Source organism: Pseudophryne corroboree (genome assembly GCF_028390025.1).
Source record: "Pseudophryne corroboree isolate aPseCor3 chromosome 3 unlocalized genomic scaffold, aPseCor3.hap2 SUPER_3_unloc_1, whole genome shotgun sequence".
Taxonomy (NCBI): Eukaryota; Metazoa; Chordata; class Amphibia; order Anura; family Myobatrachidae; genus Pseudophryne; species Pseudophryne corroboree.
The window spans coordinates 1,943,255-1,968,817 of record NW_026967493.1 but is presented as its reverse complement, the minus strand read 5'-3'; the positions used below and the strand labels follow the sequence as shown (position 1 = coordinate 1,968,817).

Here is a 25,563-nt window from a genome sequence, read left to right as displayed (position 1 = left end):
TGCCATCCAAAATGACTGTACTACCGGGCATGTCCAGAGACAATGAATAATATCGGCATCGGGGGAGTTACATTTAAAACATAAAGAGTTGTCAGATACTCCAGTGAGGAACCTAAGTCTCAGGGTGTAGTAGGCTCTATGTAATATCTTAAAGTGCATCTCTGCATAGGAAGATGAGAATAGTTGTTTATTTAGTAAACCACACCACCGAATCACCGTCAGAAGATCGGTGTCTGGGAAGTCGTCTATCCATTTGGCCATCCCTGTTGTGAGCTTAGATAGATCCAACCTCCGCCTAGTCAGCGTTGGTTTCTTGACCTCATTGTCCCGGACATCTGATCATTGTGATCTATGCACTTCTTGTGTTCCTTCTAAAAGCACTGGGGGGTAATTCCAAGTTGATCGCAGCAGGAATTCTGTTAGCAACTGGGCAAAACCATGTGGACTGTAGGGGAGGCAGATAGGACATGTGCAGAGAGAGTTAGATTTGGGTGGGTTATTTTATTTCTGTGCAGGGTAATACTGGCTGCTTCATTTTTACACTGCAAATTAGATTGCAGATTGAACTCACCACACTTAAATCTCACTCTCTCTGCACATGTTATATCTGCCTCCCCTGCACTGCACATGGTTTTGCCCAGTTGCTAACAGAATTTCTGCTGCGATCAACTCAGAATTACCCCCACTGTTCAGAAATCTGCACTTTATCTTCTCAGTGTATGGTGGCAGCACTGATAGCCTGTGGGGTATGCCCGATTCCTCTACTGTGTACTGTTGGCATAGGCCTTGCAAAAAAGGCACTTGTTCTCGTGATGGAGTCAATTAATCCAGGCCAGAATTGGCGATTTTCTTCCATTTTTTGTTATATATAAAATTTAAAAAAAATATATATACATTTTTCTTGTTTGATTAATGGTTGTTAATGCAAACGTCATTTTGTGTAAAATACTTTTGTAAAAATCTGAGGGTCAGCAAGATGTTATGGAGCCAATGTATCATTTAATATTTGCTGCTAATTCCCCAAAACAACTGCACCTCCCAAATGTAAGTAGGGGACTGCAGCAGGTATCTCCCATACCTTCATACATGTACATTTCCAGGCAAGGTCAGATAAGTTTATTTTGAAAAATACAACAACCCTAATTCACCTACAAGTAAAAACAGAAACAGATTATTTGAACAGACATAATTTATTTAAAACCAACAAATGATAAAACTATTTACACAGAAAGAGAACACCCCCCATCCGTAATATCATCCCACTATTCAAATGAGCTGTCAAAATCGGACATAACCAAAATCGCACCGATACGCTTTTGCTTTTAAACTACTTTATTTTATATCTTTAATACACACATTTTTGTCTATCTATATTTTAGTCTTAAAAAAGACTTTACTCTATGCACAACAGCCTATGGGGGTCATTCAGAGCGTCCCGCAGCGCAGTTTCCTGGTGGTGGCAAAATGCACATGCATAGCGGCCGCATACACACACACACTGCGGTCGCATCCCTGAGGGGTGAACGTGGGGGGGCCGGGACCGGTTTCCGGGGGGCTGCGTGATGTCACATCTGCGTTCATCTTTGATTAACCCCCTATAAGCTTCCAGAGTGGACCTCATATCTTATACTCATTTTTTGCAAATTAATTCAAATTATATGAGGTCGGTAGCACCTATACTTCCAGGATTATTACAAAGAACACACATAAAGGCTGACACAGCAAATAACAATACATTAACACATACAAGGGATTAATTAGCAATACGGAAGCATAATCATCATTAAGTCTAATTATCAACTGGTTCTGTGCGTGACCCATACACCTCTTTACTGCCTCCAGCAGCCCCTGGTACTGCACTGCGGCCACCCGCCCCATCTCCCCCCACTACTGCCACCCACCCCGTCTCCTTCCACTTCTACCACCCGCCCCGTCTCCCCCTACTACTGCCACCCACCCGTCTCCTTCCACTACTGCCACTCACCCTTTCTCCCCCTACTACTGCCACCACCCAGTCTCCCTCACTACTGCCACCCACCTCGTCTCCTTCTACTACTGCCACTCGCCCTATCTCCCCTCACTCCTGCCACCCACCCCATCTCCCCCACTACTGCCACCAGCCCATCTCCCCCCACTACTGCCACCTGCCCCATCTCCCCCCACTACCGCCACCCACCCCGTCTCCTTCCACTACTACCACCCGCCCCGTCTCCCCCCACTACTGCCACCCACCCCGTCTCCTTCCACTACTACCACCCGCCCTTTCTCCCCCTACTACCACCCGCCCTGTCTCCCCCCTACTACTGCCACCACCCTGTCTCCCACACTACTGCCACCCGCCCCATCTCCCCCCACTACTGCCACCCACCTCGTCTCCTTCCACTACTACCAACCGCCCTGTCTCCCCCACTACTGCTACCCACCCTTTCTCCCCCTACTACCACCCGCCCTGTCTCCCCCCTACTACTGCCACCACCCTGTCTCCCCCACTACTGCCACCCGCCCCATCTCCCCCCACTACTGCCACCCACCCCGTCTCCTTCCACTACTACCACCCGCCCCGTCTCCCCCACTACTGCCACCCACCCTTTCTCCCCCCACTACTGCCACCCACCCTTTCTCCCCCCCACTACTGCAACCCGTCCTGACTCCCCCCACTACTGCCACCACCCTGTCTTCCCCCTACTACTGCCACCTGCCCTGTCTCCCCCTACTACTGCCACCCATCTTCCCCCACTACTGCCAGCCACCCTGTCCCCCTCTGCCACCTCAGCGCTGCTTGGGGATATTACCAACAAACAGTGCAGCCGACAGCCCCCTCTACAGCAATAGTGCCACTTGCCCTGTCTCCCCCCTGACATCTCAGCACTGCTTGGGGATTCTTGGTACTGCTGGTAACAGTCCTTCATCTGCAGATGGAAGCAAGCATGGCAGTAAGGAGGCAGAAGCAGCTTCTTGTTCCTTGGACCTGGTCATGTAGGGCTGGGAGAGTCAGTAAGCAGATTATGTAATAGTCACCATCTTACAGGCAGCCGGTGAAGGGAGCGGAGAATGGGTGCTATGTGGCAGGAACGGGCTGGTTAGGTAACAGCCTAGCTGCTGCATTCTGTATAAGCTACAAGCAGCGTAATTCTTTTGCTGGGAGACCCAGGTAGAGGACATTGCAGTAGTCTCTGCGTAATGATACAAGTGCATGTATGAGTATAGGTAGATCTTCTGAGGGAAATAAGTGCTGGAGCCTGGCTATGTTCCTCAGATGAGGATCTGATTGTGGCGGATACCTGATGTCTAAGTGTCACTCCACCATCCAGGACACCAAGATCCCGCACATAATCAGCATTTTGTAACTCTGAACCCCCAAGTGTAAATGTCTGGTTAGTTTGCAAAGCTGAGCTGTAGCCCTGCCATTTGTTGGTGAGCTTCTATCATAAGAACCTGTTTCACCAGGACTGAGTCACATCCGACTGGCATCACCCACACATGGAGCTCAGCTAGACAACCATTTAGGATCTGTACTGGGTTCTCAGTACCCGGAGCAAAAGACAGGTCATCTGCATAGCAGTGGTAGATGAGGGCATGACATCTGATTATTTTACCCTGCAGTAGCATGTATATTGCAAAAAACATAGGAGATAGGATAAGAACCTTGAAGAACAACGCATGGCAATGATACATATACTCCAGAAGATTAAAATGGTTCCTCACCCGAGTGATGTCTATTGTGTGCAACAAGAGCTGATTTATTTTTCAGAGTAAGGAAATGGCTTCTCAACTGTGTGACTTCGCTGATGTCTAACAAGTTGTGATTTCCGAGTAAAACATTTCTCACACTCAGAGCAAGAAAATGGCTTCTCACCTGTGTGACTTCTGTGATGCGTAACAAGCTGTGATTTACTTAAACAACATTTCCCACACTCAGAGCAAGAAAATGGCTTCTCACCTGTGTGACTTCTCTCATGTGTAACAAGTTGTGATTTCTGTGTAAAACATTTCCCACACTCAGAGCAAGAAAATGGCTTCTCACCTGTGTGACTTCTCTCATGTGTAACAAGTTGTGATTTCTGTGTAAAACATTTCCCACACTCAGAGCAAGAAAATGGCTTCTCACCTGTGTGACTTCTCTGATGTATAACAAGATTTGATTTCTGTGTAAAACATTTCCCACACTCAGAACACGGAATTGGCTTCTCACCTGTGTGACATCTCTGATGTAAAACAAGATGCGATTTCCGTGCAAAACATTTCCTGCACTCAGAACATGGAAATGGCTTTTCACCAGTGTGGCTTCGTTGATGTGTAGCAAGATCTGGTTTCCGTGTAAAACATTTCCCACACTCAGAGCAAGAAAATAGATTCTCACCTGTGTGACTTCTCAGATGTTTAACAAGATCTGATTTGTGTGCAAAACATTTTCTACACTCAGAACATGGAAATGGCTTCTCCCCTGTGTGACTTCGCTGATGTGTAACAAGAGCTGATTTGTATGTAAAACATTTCCCACACTCAGAACATGGGAATGGCCTCTCACCTACCTTACCTGTCTGATGGGTAATAGGCTTTGGGTTCTGTGTAAAACATTTGTCATCTATAGAACAGGGAAACACTGTATCTACTGTCAGAGCTGTAACAGATGCACCAATACCAGAGTGATCAGGAGAATATTTCCCATGATCAGGGGGATCATCTGATAAAGATGGATGTATAATTGGGTTAATGGGATTAGCTCCTGGAGAATCCTGTCTCCTGTCATTATCTTTCATTTCACAATCCGGGAATAACATTAGATGTTCTTCTGAGATATTCCTGCTTGTGTGTCCATCTGCTGGAAATAAAATACATTATGGAAATGTGAAATTTTCTGTAACAATATTAATCTTGTAAACAATAGGAGATGACGACTTTCTGGGACACAATTGTAAATATGTGTGTGTATTAAAACATAACTTTTAATGAAGGCTTTATAATATTGTGTCTCAGACTATCATTGTGTCCACCCACCTGAGAACACTCACAATAACAAATGTAATATTATAATAAGACTTATATATAGCTCTCTCTTGTACTGGTAACTAACCATGAAGTATAAATGGAGATGTAGTCACTCGCCAAGTCCTATGTCAGCACCAATGTAAAACAATGGATGGGGAACAGATCATATGACTTAGAGTTTCACAATAACATCAGTCATATGAGCTGATGGATCAGAGAAATGTCTCCTAACGTTACTCCTGGAAGCATTGGTAATTTGGCATTCCTTTATGTGTGTGCCCATACGCTGGTAAACCTGTATATGTTACTAACCCTTATATAAGGTATATTGTGTTATGCACACCAGTGCCTGCAGGAAAGTACTGGTGTCAGAACTGTTATGCACTCCAGTGTCTGCAGGAATGTACTGGTGTTTGAACTGTTATGCAAAACAAATGGACTCACAGACAAACTGGGGAATATGACATAACGTACACAGAAGGTGATAGGGTAACAAAATACACACAAAGTGAACAGAGAAGCCCAGAGGCTAAGGAACTGGGTATCTCCCTTGTATTAGAACTGCTCAGATAGAAAAAGCAAGATGTTGTGTTTTAATACGTAGAGAACCCGAAATGCTGTTGCTAAGGGCAACAGCAAAACCCTAAAGGGTTACCAACGGGTGTGGCAGTAAACTCCTTGGTCAGAGATGGAATGATAGACACAAGGAGAGTCTCCACAATCCTATTTCTCACTTGCAGTGCACAGGTTTTAGCTTACTGCCACTAAACTGACCCCTGACACCTAGCACAGTGAGACAGGATTAGACAGGCAAGTCTTAGAATACAGCCGCAAACTTGCTAAGTTCACAGAGTAGTAACAGAACTCCAGCAAGCTAAATGACTGACTCCAGTCTTACTGCTAGGTCTGGATTGGCAGAGTGTAATACCAAATCCCCAGGCCTATTTGCAGTAAGCAACAAACAAATACAAAGCTACACAGTACTGGCTAACTTTCATGAACTGACTAACCAACAAAGATTCAGCAGCATCTGCTTACTCTGAAAAGAGGCCTTATAAAGCAGGTGCTGTCCACGCCCCACTCAGACCTCACAGACTGTGAGCACAAAAACCAGCACCGGATCCCCTGCCGTGCACAGAGCCTATAACCACTGCACAGCAAAAGACCCGAACCGGAGTATCAGCTGCGCTCAGGTTACTCCACTAGCACTTGTCTCCCGGTTGCCATGACGACGTGGCAGCACAGGGCAGGAGACCCTAACAGTACCCCCCCTCTGACGAGGGGTCAAAGAACCCCTACCACCGGGTTTATCGGGGAACTGCGAGAAGAAAGAGCGTATCAGTCTGGGGGCATGAAGATCACAACTGCGCACCCACGACCGCTCCTCCGGGCCATACCCCTTCCAGTGCACCAAAAATGACAGCCGACCCCGAACCACCTTGGAGTCAAGAATCCTTTCAACAACAAACTCCCTCTGGCCACGTATCAGAAGAGGGGAAGGTCTTCCACTGGAAGAAGGATTACTAATCGCCCGTTTTAAAAGGGAACAATGAAATGTTTTATTGATACCCAAAGAACGGGGCAGATCTAACTGAAATGCCACCGGATTGATAACCCTGGTGATCTTATAAGGGCCGATGAACCGGGGGCCTAACTTATGAGATGGCTGTCTCAACTTCAAATTCTTGGTAGACAACCAGACGAAGTCTCCTAATTTGAAGCTGCAGGGTCTTTTCCGCTTATCAAAAACCCTTTTGGTCACTAATGACACAGACACAAGGGCTTTCTTCACTTTCCGCCAAATACCTCTAAGGACCGAAACCACAGAGGAACCACCAGGCGTGGAGTCCAGGGGGTCAAAAGAATTGGCCTTAGGATGATGCCCATACACACAAAAGAAGGGAGAGATCCCTGTAGCAGAGTGAGCCGCGTTGTTATAGGCAAACTCCGCCATGGACAGATGAGCAACCCAGTCAGTCTGACACTTGGAGACATAACACCTGAGGAACTGCTCCAAGGACTGGTTCACCCTTTCAGTCTGCCCATTAGACTGCGGATGGTAGCCTGATGACAAGCTGACAGAAATCTGGAGATCGGAACAAAATGCCCTCCAGAATTTGGCCACAAACTGGGATCCGCGGTCAGAGACCACATCAAGTGGCAACCCGTGGAGACGCACAACATGCAGCATAAATAATTCAGACAGGCGTCTGGCTGATGGCAGCCCAACCAGTGGAACGAAGTGCGCCATCTTCGAAAACCTGTCAACGACAACCCAGATGGCTGTCATCCCCGAGGATTTGGGCAAGTCCACCACAAAATCCATTGAAATGTGGGTCCATGGCTTAGATGGGATAGAGAGTGGATGTAATGGGCCAACAGGAACCCCTCTAGGAGTCTTATTTCGGGCACAGATGTCACATGCCGAACCCACTGATCCACATCCTTAGCCACCGAGGGCCACCACACCGCCCTAGATAGCAACTCCCGAGTTCTGGCAATACCCGGGTGACCTGCCGACTTCTTGGCATGGAATTCCAGGAACACTCGCTGTCTTAACCTAGGAGGCACAAACAAAAGACCTACCGGAAGGTCTGGAGGAGCCTGCTCCTGTGCTCTAAGGACTAATGATAAGAGGTCCTGGGTAATGCCCACTTTAATACATGATGGGGAAACAATGGGCAACGGCTCCTCGGTGGTCTCCTGGATTGGAGCAAAACTCAGCGAGAGCGCATCAGCCTTGATGTTTTTTGACCCAGGGCGATATGTTATCAAAAAATTAAAGCGAGCAAAAAACAAAGCCCATCGTGCCTGCCTGGCATTGAGACGCTTCGCTGACTCTAAATATGCCAGATTCTTATGGTCAGTGAGAATTGAGACCACAAACTTAGCCCCCTCAAGCCAGTGTCTCCACTCCTCGAGTGCATCCTTAATAGCCAACAATTCCCGGTTACCCACGTCATAATTCATCTCGGCAGGCGAAAATTTACGGGAAAAGTAAGCACAGGGATGAAGGCGATTATCAGACACTCCCATCTGAGAAAGCACTGCCCCAATACCCATCTCAGAGGCATCCACCTCCACCACAAAAGGACGCTCTGGATCTGGGTGTCGCAGCACCTTGGCCGAAACAAATGCCCTTTTGAGACGGGCAAAAGCCGCTTTAGCCTCACAAGACCAGTGAGCAACATCCGCCCCTTTCTTAGTGAGTGCCACCAAGGGCGCCACTATAGACGAAAATCCAGCGATAAATCGTCTATAAAAATTCGCAAAGCCCAGGAAACGCTGAAGCGCCTTCAAACTAGTGGGCTGCACCCAATCCAGGACTGCCTGTACCTTGGAACCCTCCATTTGGAAACCTTCTGGGGAGATAATATATCCTAGAAATGCGATTTGCTGAACTTCAAATTCGCACTTCTCCAGCTTCGCCCCAAGCCGGTGGTCTCTGAGTTTCTGGAGGACTAAGCGTACATGCTTCCGATGTTCCTCCAGGGAATGGGAGAAGATTAGGATGTCATCTAAGTATACAACTAAGAATCTATCCAAATATTCCCTGAGCACATCATTCATGAAATCCTGGAAGACTGCCGGGGCATTACAGAGCCCAAAAGGCATCACCAAATATTCATAATGCCCTGAGTGGGTATTAAAGGCAGTCTTCCATTCATCCCCCTCTCTTATTCTGATTAGATTGTACGCACCACGTAGGTCAATCTTAGAAAAAATGGTGGCAGTACGAAGCTGGTCAAACAAGACCGAAATGAGAGGCAGTGGGTATGAGTTTTTAATCGTGATACGGTTCAATTCCCTGAAGTCGATGCAGGGTCGCAACGAACCGTCCTTTTTACCCACGAAGAAGAACCCCGACCCAACTGGAGACTGTGAAGGTCTGATAAATCCCTTAGCCAAGTTCTCCTGAATGTACTCTGCCATAGCCTGAGTCTCAGGACGTGACAGGGAGTACAACCTGCTCTTGGGAAGCTTAGCATTTGGCAACAAATCAATGGCACAGTCATAGGGGCGATGGGGAGGTAGTACCTCTGCAACTTTTTTGGAGAACACGTCCGCAAAATCTGCATAACACCCTGGCAATCCTGGCAAACTTAGCTGCGAGAGCCTGACTGGAAGGCTCAAGCAACTCCTGAAACAATCAGTACCCCAACTAAGAATCTCCCCAGAGACCCAGTCAAATTGAGGATTGTGGGCCCTTAACCAGGGTAACCCCAACACCAATGGGGCAAAAGTACAGACAGTCACATAAAAGGACAATTTTTCAGAGTGTGTGGCTCCAATAAACAAAGAAATCTGGCTAGTGCAAGAGGTAATTTTACCTTGGGATAATGGTTCCCCGTTTAACCCACAAATCTCAATTTCCGATGCCAAGGGTACTAAGGGAACAGAGTGTTTCAGGGCGAATTGGCGGTCCATAAAAACCCCGTCGGCCCCACTGTCCACAAAGGCCTCAGTCTTGACAGTTTGACCGAGGATCTTCAAGGTCACCGGAATGATAAAAGTCTTCTTGGGAAATTCTGACTTCTGGCCTGACAGGATATTTCCCATCACCCTCAGGCCCTGAAGTTTTCCGGCTTTTCTGGGCATGATACTACCACATGACCTTTATTTCCACAGTACAAACACAACCCCTGCTGTCTCCTCCGCGTCTTCTCACGCGAGGAGAGGCGGGTAGCCCCAATCTGCATAGGCTCCTCAGAAAATTCCTCAGAGTCTGAGGTTCCCTTGGGAAGGAAGGAAATCTCAGTCTCCCTTTCAAGCCTACGCTCTCTCAGCCGTCTATCCACCCGGATGGATAACTGCATGAGCTGATCCAAGCTATCAGGCAAGGGATATTGTACCAGTTGGTCCTTTATCTGGTTAGAAAGACCTCTTCGGTACTGGTGTCTGAGGGCTGGGTCATTCCACTGGGTATCATGGGCCAACCTCCGAAACTCCGTACAGTAAACCTCAACTGGCCTTCGCCCTTGCTTAAGGATCGAAATCTGAGCCTCGGCTGAGGCCGTCTTGTCAGGGTCATCATACAACATGCCCAGTGCCGTAAAAAAAACATCAACACTTTTAAGCGACGGACAGTCAGGCTGCAACCCATATGCCCAGACCTGTGGGTCTCCTTGTAGCAAGGAAATCACTATGCCCACCCGCTGAATCTCCGACCCAGAAGACTGAGGCCTAAGCCGGAAGTATAGCTTGCAGCTCTCCTTGAAACAAAAGAACTGCGAGCGATCTCCAGAAAAACGATCCGGGAGATTTACTTTCGGCTCCTTAACCCCTGCAGGTGCTGCTGCTGCGGGAGCTCCGCCAGCAGCCTGGGAGGTGTGCATTTTAATGGACAAATCATTAAATTGTCGAGTCAGGACCTGCACCTGATCGACCACCTGTTGCAACGTATTTTGAGGGGTATGCTCCATATTCCCACAAAATTTCAACAGGAGTATTGGGCTGCTGAATATGTTATGCACACCAGTGCCTGCAGGAAAGTACTGGTGTCAGAACTGTTATACACTCCAGTGTCTGCAGGAATGTACTGGTGTTTGAACTGTTATGCAAAACAAATGGACTCACAGACAAACTGGGGAATATGACATAACGTACACAGAAGGTGATAGGGTAACAAAATACACACAAAGTGAACAGAGAAGCCCAGAGGCTAAGGAACTGGGTATCTCCCTTGTATTAGAACTGCTCAGATAGAAAAAGCAAGATGTTGTGTTTTAATACGTAGAGAACCCGAAATGCTGTTGCTAAGGGCAACAGCAAAACCCTAAAGGGTTACCAACGGGTGTGGCAGTAAACTCCTTGGTCAGAGATGGAATGATAGACACAAGGAGAGTCTCCACAATCCTATTTCTCACTTGCAGTGCACAGGTTTTAGCTTACTGCCACTAAACTGACCCCTGACACCTAGCACAGTGAGACAGGATTAGACAGGCAAGTCTTAGAATACAGCCGCAAACTTGCTAAGTTCACAGAGTAGTAACAGAACTCCAGCAAGCTAAATGACTGACTCCAGTCTTACTGCTAGGTCTGGATTGGCAGAGTGTAATACCAAATCCCCAGGCCTATTTGCAGTAAGCAACAAACAAATACAAAGCTACACAGTACTGGCTAACTTTCATGAACTGACTAACCAACAAAGATTCAGCAGCATCTGCTTACTCTGAAAAGAGGCCTTATAAAGCAGGTGCTGTCCACGCCCCACTCAGACCTCACAGACTGTGAGCACAAAAACCAGCACCGGATCCCCTGCCGTGCACAGAGCCTATAACCACTGCACAGCAAAAGACCCGAACCGGAGTATCAGCTGCGCTCAGGTTACTCCACTAGCACTTGTCTCCCGGTTGCCATGACGACGTGGCAGCACAGGGCAGGAGACCCTAACATATTGCTACAGCAGAGTAGGTGTGAAACAAGGTATTTTACATGCAATACACCACATAATACACTGCAATCATCATCATCATCTGCTAGGATATAATCCACTGTTACACCTCCATCATCAGTGTCTTATCTCTATACTCTAATAGTAATAAAGATGATGTGTGTATGGTAAGTATGATACAGAGAATTACATATCAGAATCTATACAGCTGCCGCCATACTTCTGCTTCTCATACGTGTGCTACTGGCAGCAGTGAACATCTGGGTGAGAGTGCAGGGAAGGCAGCAGAGTCTGATGAGAAAGAGACTGGATCTGCCTTTGCAGGGATGTACCACACTTGTCACCCCTGTTAGTATATAAAATAATAAATAAGAGGGGCGTGGTCCATCCAGACGTGCTTTCTAGAGCTCTCCTCACTAAGTGGCTTCTTATCTACCCTACCTGATAGCTCTCAGCTGCCACTGGGAACAAGACCCAATCTACTAAGTCCCCCACTCCTCCTGCCCTAAAGCAGCTCGCTCCGGGCACCGTTCACTGCCACAGCCTAGTGACGCCGCTGAAGCCATGGGCTGTATTCTGGGGCTAAGTAGCCCAGTCTTTCCTGCACGCTCCGGCCACCTGACTTGGAGGCACTTTTGGCTCAGTTGGGAGCACTTGCTCTTCCACTCACACAGGTGCGCAGCTCCCGCTACTGCTGGGGACAGAATGGGCTGCCCACAGTCACCGGAGCCCGGTGGTGATATTGGGAAGCTTGCTTTGACTTCTGCCTTCAATAAGGTGTAAAACTGATATAAGTTGCAAAATAAGTGTCCTGACCGCTGGACTACACTAAATTGAAGCATTTGTCTGGAGGTGAAACTTCCATCTATTTATATGGTACCACTATAATCTACTTCCTCTCAGTCTACATGCAGAGCCCAGTATCAAGTATGGTCTGAGTACAGCTCATTTCACTCTGATTGATTACAACCTAACAGTATATTATTTAGTGGATTTATTCACTGAATATATTTTGCCATTTGTGTCTCTCTGTGCAGAGTACTTCAAGTCTGTGATCACGCTGACCTCTAGTGGAATTTATTGTTCATTACTGTTATTTGAGTTGCATTACATACATCATGTCTACTTGTTTTTTGGCTAGGATACCACCGTCATCCCGACTAAGAATGTCATTTTGAACATAGTCGTCTTGATGTAACCTCCTGACAGCTTACTACTGCTCCTTTTATTTATAGATCGTTTGAATTTTCCCATCTCTGAGAGGTCAGTCTCTTTTGGAGCCGGCTTACCTTGCCTCCAAAAAAAAGGTTAAAAAGTACCAAATTGGCCCCACCTGTCCATCTCTTTGGTATCTCGAATTCAGGTGGTCCTTCTGAGACCGCTACATCATCTACTTCTTGTCAGCCCAGCTGTAATGGCCGAAGACATCTTAAGACACTCTAGATGGTCCTGTTACTTGTTATTTACATTTAAGGACTGAAATAACCTCAGAACTTAACTCTAATGTTCAAGCTTTGAGGTCCACTATCAGTGAAATTGGCATTCTTACAGACTAAGATGAAAGAGATTGTTGCGTCTCACAAAGTTCTGATTTCAGCACATAAAAACCCTTCAGGAAGACATGGTCTCTGTTCGTGATAAAGTCATTGATTTAGAAGACTGCTCTTGGAGTAATAATATCTGAATAATGGGCATTCTGGATTCTGTTACAAATTCTGAGCTTTATGATTATGCCACGGACCTCTTTTCAAAAACCTTCATCGATGGCTTCTGCCGCGGACCTTCTTATTGATAGGATCCATAGACTCCCAAAGTCCAAACAGGCCCCTATCCAAGCACCGATAGACACTCTGCGGGTCCATTTTTTTTCATATTTAAGAATGCATTCTACAGGCTGCTTTGTCTTCCTCATCCACAACTGAGTGCCTGGATAATCTGCAGCTGTTTCTAGATAGTTCTCCTGTGATGCTGGCCAAAAGGCGTCTATTCCAACCAAGGAAATGTGCAATACATACAGGGCTTTCCTACTAAGATTATTGTAATGCAAAAGGCACCTTCGCAGTGATACCTTCACCCGAGGATGGCCCTGGTATTCAGAAACAGTGGGATATTCCTGCGGACAGTCCTTCATGACACTTTACCTAAACCAATCCCGGAGGAGTTGTTTTCCATCTCGAAGTAATATGCTAAAGGAGTAAGACAGTTGCAGACACTCTGAGGGTTTCCTACTGTAACATGTGCCAAGTTACTGGGCATGGAACTATTTTTGGGCCAGATTTATTTGCTCTTGCTATGGGTATAAAACGTATCTTTTTATCTTTATTTCCTGTGCTATTTAATTGCTATATGGTATACGTTATGATATTCTTTCCACTGTTACGTTTCATAATACCTTTCTAGAATGTTTGGGTGTTCAGGTAAAGCATGACTGATTCGTCTAACATCCTGTTGCCCTTATAACTGTGTTGGTAGCACCTAAATTGGATAACAGACCAGGTTCTTGGCCTTTACCTCCTTTGGTTACATTGAGAATAAGAATAGTATTATGTTATGCTACATTTGATATTTCTTTGTACAATTGTTACTATGATGACTAGATTTTGCACTCTCGTATGGCTACTTGGGGTAGTCAGTGGCCTTTTTCCACCTTTCTGTCACGGTACCCTAATGACGGAATCGCTAGCCCCTTTATGAACGCTATTTCTTTTTGTCTCCCATTTTTGTTCCATATTTTATTTTTTCTGTTATATGATAGTTTTGAAGTATGCACACGCCCTATTGGACTTTACATAGATGATCCTAGATGTTTCATACCATGATCTGATCTCTCTCCATCACTGTGAAGTTTTATTTTTTAAGTCTTAATGTAAAAAGTCTCAATTCTCCCCATAAGAGACGTCCTACAATAAAATATTTAGCTGACCAGAAGGCGGCGGTGGTAGCCATTCAGGAATCACATGTTCCATTGCACCTTCTCTCCTCAGTTTACCAATAACTACCCAACATGCTATATCTCCTGTGGTGTAACCATCCTTTCTAATAGATCCTGCCGCTTTCAACTGGAAAGCAAGTGGGTGGATTGCAATGGTAGATATTTGATTCTAGTTGGGAAAATTTATTATAAATATGTCACCCTCATTTCTCTCTATATGCCCCTCATGCCAGACAACCCCAATTTCTTACATTTTTTTTTCAAAAGCTACAAGAAATTGTACTTCTCCTTATGGGAGATTTTAATCTTGCTCCAGACCATCATATTGATAGATCCTCCACTACTGATAAACAGACCAGTAATGCTGCCCGTTCCTTAGCTTCCTCATGCTCCCTTTATTAGCTGAATTTGACCTCTATGATACTCAGAGAGTTAGACATCCAGGTGTGCGTGATTATACTTATTACTCTGCAGTTCTGAGAACCACTCTGTCTGGGTGAAAGATCAGAAAAAGAGGGCGCCATAACAATGCCCCTAAATTTGACACTTTTCTGGCTGAAGCAATAGCTAGCATAAAGAGATCCATAGCTGTTAACCATTTAAGATCCACTTGGTTCAGCGGGTCAAATGGAACAACTTGAAGTACCTGTAGGACTATATCTAGATCCTAAGGAACAAAATGCGTTGGATGTGAAGCACTCCCTGAAAAAAAGTGTGAACATCCTGCAGGTTGGAATTTTCTTTTGAAACCAAACCGTTAATGCCGACACTTGTACTCTCAAGGAGACCACACGGAGACCTTTATCCATTCCTGCCTGAAGGAATGCTAAGACCCTAGAAACTCTAAAAGACCTGGGGTCCAGTTTCTTGGCACTGCACCATTGGATATATTCTTGCCACACACAGTAATAAATATGAGCAGAAGATGGTTTCCTTGTTCTAAGCATTGTTTGAATTATCTGTTAAGAAAATCCTATAGCTTTAAGGATGGACTTCTCAAGAGCCAATCCAGATGCCTGTGATAAAAAGGACCTTGCGACAGTAGATCTGGACGTTGATGAAATAGCCACGGAGTGTCCACTGACAGTCTCTGTAGATCTGTGTACCAGTGCATCCTGGGCCATGCTGGAGCTATTAGAATCATGGTGCCCTTTCCTTGTTTGACCTTCCGAATCACCCTGGGCAACAGGGTGATTGGTGGAGACACATAGGCTAGCTGAAAGTCCCATCTTACTGACAGAGCATCCACGAAAATCGCTTTGGGATCCTTTGTTCTTGCCCCGTATGCGGGTACTTTGAAATTCTGCCGAGAGACCAAGAGGTCTACCTCCGGCAGCCCCCACTTGTCTACCAGACTCTGGAAGACCTCAGAGTGTAAAGCCCATTCGCTTGCATGAATGGCGTGTCGACTGAGAAAATTCCCTTCCCAGTTTAGGACTCCCTTAACAAATACTGCGGAGAACGCTGGATGATGAAGTTCTGCCCATCTTAATGTGCGGCTCACCTCCTTCATTGCCTTTTGACTGCGCGTTCCTCCTTAATGATTGAGGTACGCTACTGCCGTCGGATTGTCCGGACAAATTTGAACCGGTTTCCCCTGAAGAATGTCCTTTGCCTGAGTGAGTGCCACATATACGGCCCAAACTTCCAATATATTTATTTATTGGCAGGCAACTTTCTTCCTTGGTCCACAGCCCCTGGAAGCAACCTTTTTCTGACACTGCTCCCCAACCCCGAAGACTGGCATCCGTTGTCAGCACCTCCCAATAGGGTCTCCCTTTGTCCAGATGGGATGTCTGTAGCCACCAGGCTAATGACCTCCGTACTTCCAGAGGACGGACCATAGTCTGAGTTTTTATTGTCTGATGTAACCTATTCCATTTGGAAAGGATCAGACGTTGAAGAGGCCTCAAGTGGAATTGAGCATACTCCACAATGTCGAATGTCGACACCATTGAGCCCATCACACGCTCAGCTGCGTGAATGGATACCCTTTGACTGTGTAGCAGATCCTGAATCCTCAACTGTATTGTGGATATTTTATTCAGAGGTAAAAACACTCTCTGAAGACTGGAATCCAACACAGCCCCCAAGTGCGTCATCTGTTGTGATGGAACCAGGGATGACTTTGCCCAATTTATGAGCCAACAGTGTCTCCATAAACAAGCTATTGTCTGTTGCAGATGACACTGAAGCAATTCCTGCGATTGCGCTAGAATTAATAAGTCGTCGAGGTATGGAAAAATCCTTATTCCCTGTCGACGGATATAAGCCGCCATTACCACCATATTTTTGGTGAACACTCTGGGAGCTGTGGCCAGTCAGGATAGCAAACCTGAGAGGTAGCACTGATGGGACTGTGCTAAAGGTACATACAGGTAAGCATCCTGAATATCCAAGGACACCATAAAATCCTCCAGCTCCTTGGCCAAAATAATGGAACGTAAAGTCTCCATATGAAATTGAGGCACCCAAATGTACTTGTTCAGAACTTTGAGATTGAGTATAGGCCGGAACAACCCGTTTGACTTCTGTACTAGAAACAGGTTGGAATAGAAACATTGTCCTTGTTGCACAGGAGGAACTGGAATTATCACACCTGATTGAAGCAACCTCGGAAATGCCTCTTGTAAGGCCCTGGCCTTTGTTTCTACTGAAGATGGGCTAGTACAAAAAACCTTTGTGGAGGGTGTTTCTTGAAGGCAAACGCATAACCGTGAAATACCGCTTCTTGCACCCATGCATCTGTGGTGGACTGCTGCCAGATCTGTGCAAAATGAAGAAGTCGGTCCCCCAGGTGTAGGCCCGCACCATCAGGCTGATGGCTTATCTTCTGGTTTGGAAGTAGGCCTTCTTGTAGCCCAATGCTTTTCAGTCTTTCCAGACTTATCTGATCGGGACTGTTTGCCATAACATTTTCCTTTCGCTTTTCCTTGGGTCCAAAAGGACCGAAAAGCTGGAAAATTAGGTTTAGACTTGTAAGTAGAAGGAAACTTCACTTTCTGAAAAACTGCTTCTGACTCCAAAATACTGTTTAATTCTTAACCAATAAGAATATCTCCAGTAAAAGGCAAAGACTCTAGAACCTTCTTTGACTCTGAGTCAGCCTTCCATGTACGTAGCCAGACCACTCTGCGAGCTGCTACTGCTGAGGCTTATGCTTGAGAGGCAATGATACCCATGTCCAAGGCTGCTTCTTCTATAAACATAGACCTGTTTAATATGTGCAATATGGGATTTTTGCTCTCTAGATGCCAATGAGATATCATCCTCCAATGCATCAGCCCAGGCTGCCACTGCTTTTGCCATCCAGGCTAAAGCCATGGCTGGTCTTACAATTGCCTCAGACAATGAGAAAATGGTTTATAAAAAAAAATTAAAAATATTTCTATCCGTAACATCATTTAATGTTGAAGGCAGAGGTAATGTAGATTTTCGCACCAATTGAATGATGTGCGCATCTACTTTGGGAGCCACCTCCCCTTTTAAACAGTCCTCAGCTGGAGTAGAATAATACGATTTTAATTACGTACCGGTAAATCCTTTTCTCGTAATCCGTGGAGGATGCTGGGGTTCCATTTAGTACAATGGGGTATAGACAGGTCCACTAGGAGCCGTGGGCACTTTAAGAGTTTAATAGTGTGGGCTGGTTCCTCCCTCTATGCCCATCTTACCAGACTCAGTCTAGAAACTGTGCCCGAGGAGACGAACATACTTTGAGAGAAGGAAATACACAGATGGTGATGAGATTCACACCAGCTCACACATAACAAAAGGAAAGCCAAGCTAACTAACTTGAAACGATTCAGCAACGACTGAACCAAAAATACTTAATCAAGTAACAATGCAGGAAAACGAAGCACTGGGTCTACGGACTACGAGAAAAGGATTTACCAGTAGGTAATTAAAATCCTATTTTCTCTTACGTCCTAGAGCAGAGATTTTCAACCTTTTACAACTCGCGGCACACTGAACAAGATTTAAATATTGCCAAGGCACACTCACGTATAATGTTGATGCATGGTGCAGTTACGTGTCCTAGGATGTCATGTTGCAGCTTCTCTATAGGTAAAAAAAAATAATATATATATATATATATATATATATATATATATCTATATCTATCTATCTATCTATCTATCCATGGCAGTCCTGCACTCACATCCGTGTATAGTCAACTGCGGGGTGCACCCAGTCGAATCCACACAATCTCGGTGGATCAACACGTATAGTAGTAGTTCCAGTTTCCTGGGGGGCACTCTCCTTCACAAATCATCCAAACGTATTTTCTTAAATCACAATCGGCTTTATTGGGTCGACGTTTCGGCTCAACAGGCAGAGCCTTTATCAAGACAAGCCATACATATTGTCATATTGCCAAAAAGTCATACTAGGATAAAAATAACTCAACAGTACAACACTGTAGAAGGACTAACGGTCACATCAGCATATTGGCTTCACATAAAGCTCCTGGACAACTATCCAAATAGTGGCACATCAGTCAATAGAACCTCTTCCAAATGCCTCCTGAGACTGTCCCAGTGTTCCAAGCCTGGATTCTATCTGCACTGTCTGTGTGCAGCACACTGCATCTCATTGTCTCAATGATTTAACATATTCAGTCGCACAGCAAAAGAAACAGCAGCAATAGTTTACAGACTCCTATGCATCAGGCACTTATCCAACTACTCGTACCCAATGGTAGGTAGAGACTTAGTGCTGCATCACCTGGCTCAGGAAAGTGGGATACAGGGAGACTTCACCCCATTTCCAGGATCGATCAATACGTTAGTGAACGCGGAGTGGATCCAGACGCAAATAGTATACACAAACGCCCAGTGAACACAACAGTGAACATAGATGCCCAAGTGAACAATGACACACCAGTCATACAGCAGTCTATACTGCGACTGGGTCCTTTAGATATGGAAACGGGAACTCAGTTCATGGAGGGAAACTAGTCATGAACCGGGGACAGGGGCGACCAGGGGAGTGTCTTACTCCCCACTGCTGACATCAACCCCAGGTATCCTGGCGTCATACTACCCCTGGAGCCTATGATCCCCTGGGCCTAGCGCTGGTGCACCAATAGTGGCAGCCACGTCAGCGACTGTTCGGTAGTCTTTATCCCGAAAACAGTGCGGCTGTATCTCGCGTCTCTCCCGCTAAGCAGAATTGATGCCTTAACTTCTTCATGTGCTCTGGCTACAGCCTAGTAACGTCAGCTGGACTTGCTAGTACATCCTACACAGATGCCCGCCGAAACAGCACTGTACTCGAGGGTAAGCGTTGTTGGAGCGACTCTGTCTAAGGTGTGTAAGAGAAGCTTTTTTAGAGAACTTGCTCAAAATACTTAAGACTACAAAATAAATGAAATAACAAGCTTATGGCTACCAAAATCAGCAGCCCAAAGATAGTGGTCCGGCTCCCGCCGCACCAACAAAAAAATAAGATTTTACTTACCGATAAATCTATTTCTCGTAGTCCGTAGTGGATGCTGGGGACTCCGTCAGGACCATGGGGAATAGCGCCTCCGCAGGAGACAGGGCACAAAAGCAAGCTTTTAGGATCACATGGTGTGTACTGGCTCCTCCCCCTATGACCCTCCTCCAAGCTTCAGTTAGGTACTGTGCCCGGACGAGCGTACACAATAAGGAAGGATCTTGAATCCCGGGTAAGACTCATACCAGCCACACCAATCACACCGTACAACTTGTGATCTGAATCCAGTTAACAGTATGATAACAATGAAGTAGCCTCTAAAAAAAAGATGGCTCACAACAATAATAACCCGATTTTTGTAACAATAACTATGTACAAGTAATGCAGACAATCCGCACTTGGGATGGGCGCCCAGCATCCACTACGGACTACGAGAAATAGATTTATCGGTAAGTAAAATCTTATTTTCTCTAACGTCCTAGTGGATGCTGGGGACTCCGTCAGGACCATGGGGATTATACCAAAGCTCCCAAACGGGCGGGAGAGTGCGGATGACTCTGCAGCACCGAATGAGAGAACTCCAGGTCCTCCTCAGCCAGGGTATCAAATTTGTAGAATTTTACAAACGTGTTCCCCCCTGACCACGTAGCTGCTCGGCAAAATTTTAAAGCCGAGACCCCCTCGGGCATCCGCCCAAGATGAGCCCACCTTCCTTGTGGAATGGGCACTTACAGATTTTGGCTGTGGCAGGCCTGCCACAGAATGTGCAAGCTGAATTGTACTACAAATCCAACAAGCAATAGTCTGCTTAGAAGCAGGAGCACCCAGCTTTTTGGGTGCCTACAATATAAACAGCAAGTCAGACTTTCTGACTCCAGCCGTCCCGGAAATATATATATATATATCTATATATTTTTAGGGCCCCGACAACGTCTAGCAACTTGGAGTCCTCCAAGTCCCTATTAGCCGCAGGCACCACAATATGTTGTTTCAGGTGAAACGCTGACACCACCTTAGGAAGAAACTGGGGACGAGTCCGCAGTTCTGCCCTGTCCGAATGGACAAACAAATATGGGCTTTTTTAAGACAAAGCCCCCAATTCTGACAGTCGCCTGGCAGAGGCCAGGGCCACAACATGGTCACTTTCCATGTGAGATATTTCAAATCCACAGATTTGAGCGGTTCAAACCAATATGATTTTAGGAATCCCAACACTACGTTGAGATCCAACGGTGCCACTGGAGGCACACAAGGGGCTGTATATGCAATACTCCCTTGACAAACGTCTGGACTTCAGGAATTGAAGCCAATTTTTTCTGGAAGAAAATCTACAGGGCCGAAACTTGAACCTTAATGGACCCCATTTGAGGCTCATAGACACTCCTGTTTTCAGGAAGTGCAGAAATCGACCTAGTTGAAATTTTTTCGTGGGGCCTTCCTGGCCTCACCCACGCAACATATTTTCACCACATGTGGTGATAACGTTGTACGGTCACCTCCCTTCCTGGCTTTGACCAGGGTAGGTATGACCTCTTCCGGAATGCCTTTTCCCTTAGGATCCGGCGTTCAACCGCCATGCCGTCAAACGCAGTCGCGGTAAGTCTTGGAACAGACAAGGTCCCTGCTGCAGCAGGTCCTTTCTTAGAGGCAGATGCCACGGTTCCTCTTGGAACAGACATGGTTCTTGCTGAAAGCAAATCCCATCTTAGCTCCCGAGGCCATTAGTCCTCTGTGAGCATCTCTTGAAGTTCCGGGTACCAAGTCCCTCTTGGCCAATCCGGAGCCACGAGTATAGTTCTTACTCCTCTACGTCTTATAATTCTCAATACCTTGGTTATGAGAAACAGAGGAGGGAACACATACACCGACTGTTACACCCACGGTGTTACCAGGACGTCCACAGCTATCGCCTGAAGGTCTCGTGACCTGGCGCAATACCTGTCCCGTTTTTTGTTCGGGCGGGACGCCATCATGTCCACCTTTGGTCTTTCCCAACGGTTCACAATCATGCGGAAAACTTCCCGATGAAGTTCCCACTCTCCCGGGTGGAGGTCGTGCCTGCTGAGGAAGTCTGCTTCCCAGTCGTCCACTCCCGGAATGAACACTGCTGACAGTGCTATCACATGATTTTCCGCCTAGCGAAAAATCCTTGCAGTTTTGACCACTGCCCTCCTGCTTCTTGTGCCGCCCTTTCTGTTTACGTGGGCGACTGCCGTGATGTTATCCCACTGGATCAATACCGGCTGACCTTGAAGCAGAGGCCTTGCTAAACTTAGAGCATTATAAATTTGCTCTTAGCTCCAGTATATTTATGTGGAGAGAATTCTCCAGACTTGATCACACTCCCTGGAAATTTTTTCCCTGTGTGACTGCTCCCCAGCCTCTCAGGCTGGCCTCCGTGGTTACCAGCATCCAATCCTGAATGCCGAATCTGCGGCCCTCTAGAAGATGAGCACTCTGTAATCACCACAGGAGAGACACCCTTGTCCTTGGATATAGGGTTATCCACTGATGCATCTGAAGATGCGATCCGGACCATTTGTCCAGCAGATCCCACTGAAGAGTTCTTGCGTGAAATCTGCCGAATGGAAGCGCTTCGTAATAAGCCACCATTTTTACCAGGACTCTTGTGCAATGATGCACTGACACTTTTCCTGGTTTTAGGAGGATCCCGATTAGCTCGGATAACTCCCTGGCTTTCTCCTCTGGGAGAAACACCTTTTCCTGGACTGTGTCCAGAATCAACCCTAGGACCAGCAGACGTGTCGTCGGAACAACTGCGGTTTTGGAATATTTAGAATCCACCCGTGCTGTCGTAGAACTACTTGAGATAGTGCTACTCCGACCTTCTCTGGACCTTGTTCTTATCAGGAGGTCGTCCATTTTCTTTGAAGACGAATCCTCATTTCGGTCATTACCTTGGTAAGGACCCGGGGTGCCTTGGACAATTCAACGGCATCGTCTGAAACTGATAGTGACAGTTCTGTACCACGAACCTGAGGTACCCTTGGTGAGAAAAGCAAATTTTGGGACATGGAGGTAAGCATCCCTGATGTCCCGGGACACCATATAGTCCCCTTGTTCCCGGTTCGCTATCACTGCTCTGAGTGACTCCATCTGGATTTGAACCCTTGTAAGTGTTCAAATTTTTCAGATTTAGAATCGGTCTCACCTAGCCTTCTGGCTTCAGTACCACCATATAGTGTGGAACAATACCCCTTTCCTTGTTGTAGGAGGGGTAATTTTATTATCACCTGCTGGGAATACAGCTTGTGAATTGTTTTCAATACTGCCTCCCTGTCGGAGGGAGACATTGGTACAGCAGATTACAGGAACCTGCGAGGGGGGAAACGCCTCGACATTCCAATCTGTACCCCTTGGATACTACTTGTAGGATCCAGGGGTCCTGTACGGTCCCAGCGTCATGCTGAGAACTTAGTAGAAGCGGTGGAGAGCTTCTGTTCCTGGGAATGGGCTGCCTGCTGCAGTCTTCTTCCCTTTCCTCTATCCCTGGGCAGATATGACTCTTATAGGGACGAAAGACTGAGGCTGAAAAGACGGTGTCTTTTTCTGCAGAGATGTGACTTAGGGTAAAAAACGGTGGATTTTCCAGCAGTTGCCGTGGCCACCAGGTCCCATGGACCGACCCCAAATAACTCCTCCCCTTTATACGGCAATACATCTTTGTGCCGTTTGGAATCTGCATCACCTGACCACTGTCGTGTCCATAAACATCTTCTTGCAGATATGGACATCGCATTTACTCTTGATGCCAGAGTGCAAATATCCCTCTGCGCATCTCGCATATATAGAAATGCATCCTTTAAATGCTCTATAGTCAATAAAATACTGTCCCTGTCAAGGGTATCAATATTTTTAGTCAGGGAATCCGACCAAGCCACCTCAGCTCTGCACATCCAGGCTGAGGCGATCGCTGGTCGCAGTATAACACCAGCATGTGTGTGTATACTTTTTAGGATATTTTTCAGCCTCCTATCAGCTGGCTCCTTAAGTACGGCCCTATCTGTAGATGGTACCGCCACTTGTTCTGATAAGCGTGTGAGCGCCTTATCCACCCTGAGGGGTGTTTCCCAACGCGCCTTAACTTCTGGCGGGAAAGGGTATACCGCCAATAATTTTCTATCGGGGAAAACCCACGCATCATCACACACTTCATTTAATTTATCTGATTCAGGAAAAACTACAGGTAGTTTTTTCACCTCACACATAATACCCTTTTTTGTGGTACTTGGAGTATCAGAAATATGTAACACCTCCTTCATTGCCCTTAACGTGTGGCCCTAAAGGGAAATACGTTTGTTTCTTCACCGTCGACACTGACTCAGTGTCCCTGTCTGGGTCTGTCGACCGACTGAGGTAAATGGGCGTTTTTACAAGCCCCTGACGGTGTCTGAGACGCCTGGACAGGTACTAATTTGTTTGCCGGCCGTCTCATGTCGTCAACCGGCTTGCAGCGTGTTGACATGATCACGTACTTCCATAAGTAAGCCATCCATTCCGGTGTCGACTCCCTAGAGAGTGACATCACCATTACAGGCAATTTGCTCCGCCTCCTCACCAACATTTTCCTCATACATGTCGACACACACGTACCGACATACAGCACACACATAGGGAATGCTCTGATAGAGGACAGGACCCACTAGCCCTTTGGGGAGACAGAGGGAGAGTTTGCCAGCACACACCAAAATGCTATAATTATACAGGGACAACCTTTATATAAGTGTTCCTCCCTTATAGCATTTAATATATATTTATATCGCCAAATCAGTGCCCCCCCTCTCTGTTTTAACCCTGTTTCTGTAGTGCAGTGCAGGGGAGAGCATGGGAGCCTTCCCCTCAGCCTTTCTGTGAGGGAAAATGGCGCTGTGTGCTGAGGAGAATAGGCCCCGCCCCCTTTTCGGCGGGCTTCTTCTCCGGAGATTGTGATATCTGGCAGGGGTTAAATACATCCATATAGCCTCAAGGGCTATATGTGATGTATTTTTCGCCATACAGGTATTCTACATTGCTGCCAGGGCGCCCCCCCCCGCGCCCTGCACCCTCCGTGACCGCTGTGTGAAGTGTGCTGACAGACAATGGCGCACAGCTGCAGTGCTGTGCGCTACCTGAGGAAGACTGAAAGTCTTCTGCCGCCTGGTTCCGGACCTCTTCAATTTTCAGCATCTGCAAGGGGGGTCGGCGGCGCGGCTCCGGGACGAACCCCAGGGCGAGACCTGTGTTCCGACTCCCTCTGGAGCTAATGGTGTCCAGTAGCCTAAGAATCCAATCCATCCTGCACGCAGGTGAGTTGAAATTCTCTCCCCTAAGTCCCTCGATGCAGTGAGCCTGTTGCCAGCAGGACTCACTGAAAATAAAGAACCTAAAAACTTTTTCTAAGCAACTCTTTAAGAGAGCCACCTAGATTGCACCCTGCTCGGACGGGCACAAAAACCTAACTGAAGCTTGGAGGAGGGTCATAGGGGGAGGAGCCAGTACACACCATGTGATCCTAAAAGCTTGCTTTTGTGCCGTCTCCTGCGGAGCCGCTATTCCCCATGGTCCTGACGGAGTCCCCAGCATCCACTAGGACGTTAGAGAAAAACTGAATTGCCTGAGCCAGGAGGTGGGGATATAGGAGACTGGCCTGTTGCATTCTGGGAGGCTGAAAGCTTTTGATCGTTGGTGCTGACGCTACCTCATATCCCAAAGTATATCCTGTGGAGACTACTGTGGACCCTGCAGGAGAAAACATAGGTACCACACAGTGACATGATGTGAGGGGGAGAGCAGGAGTATAATAGGG

General features: G+C 46.6%; 1 protein-coding gene across 1 annotated transcript in view; it reads right to left on the bottom strand.

The window, feature by feature from the left end:
- LOC134983116 (zinc finger protein OZF-like) overlaps positions 1–25,563 on the bottom strand; it is a 294,499-nt gene that overhangs the window by 230,711 nt on the left and 38,225 nt on the right. The window contains exon 6 of the mRNA XM_063948835.1: positions 3,857–4,822. Coding sequence (XP_063804905.1) covers positions 3,857–4,822 — 966 coding nt within the window. The remainder of the gene's footprint in view (positions 1–3,856; positions 4,823–25,563) is intronic.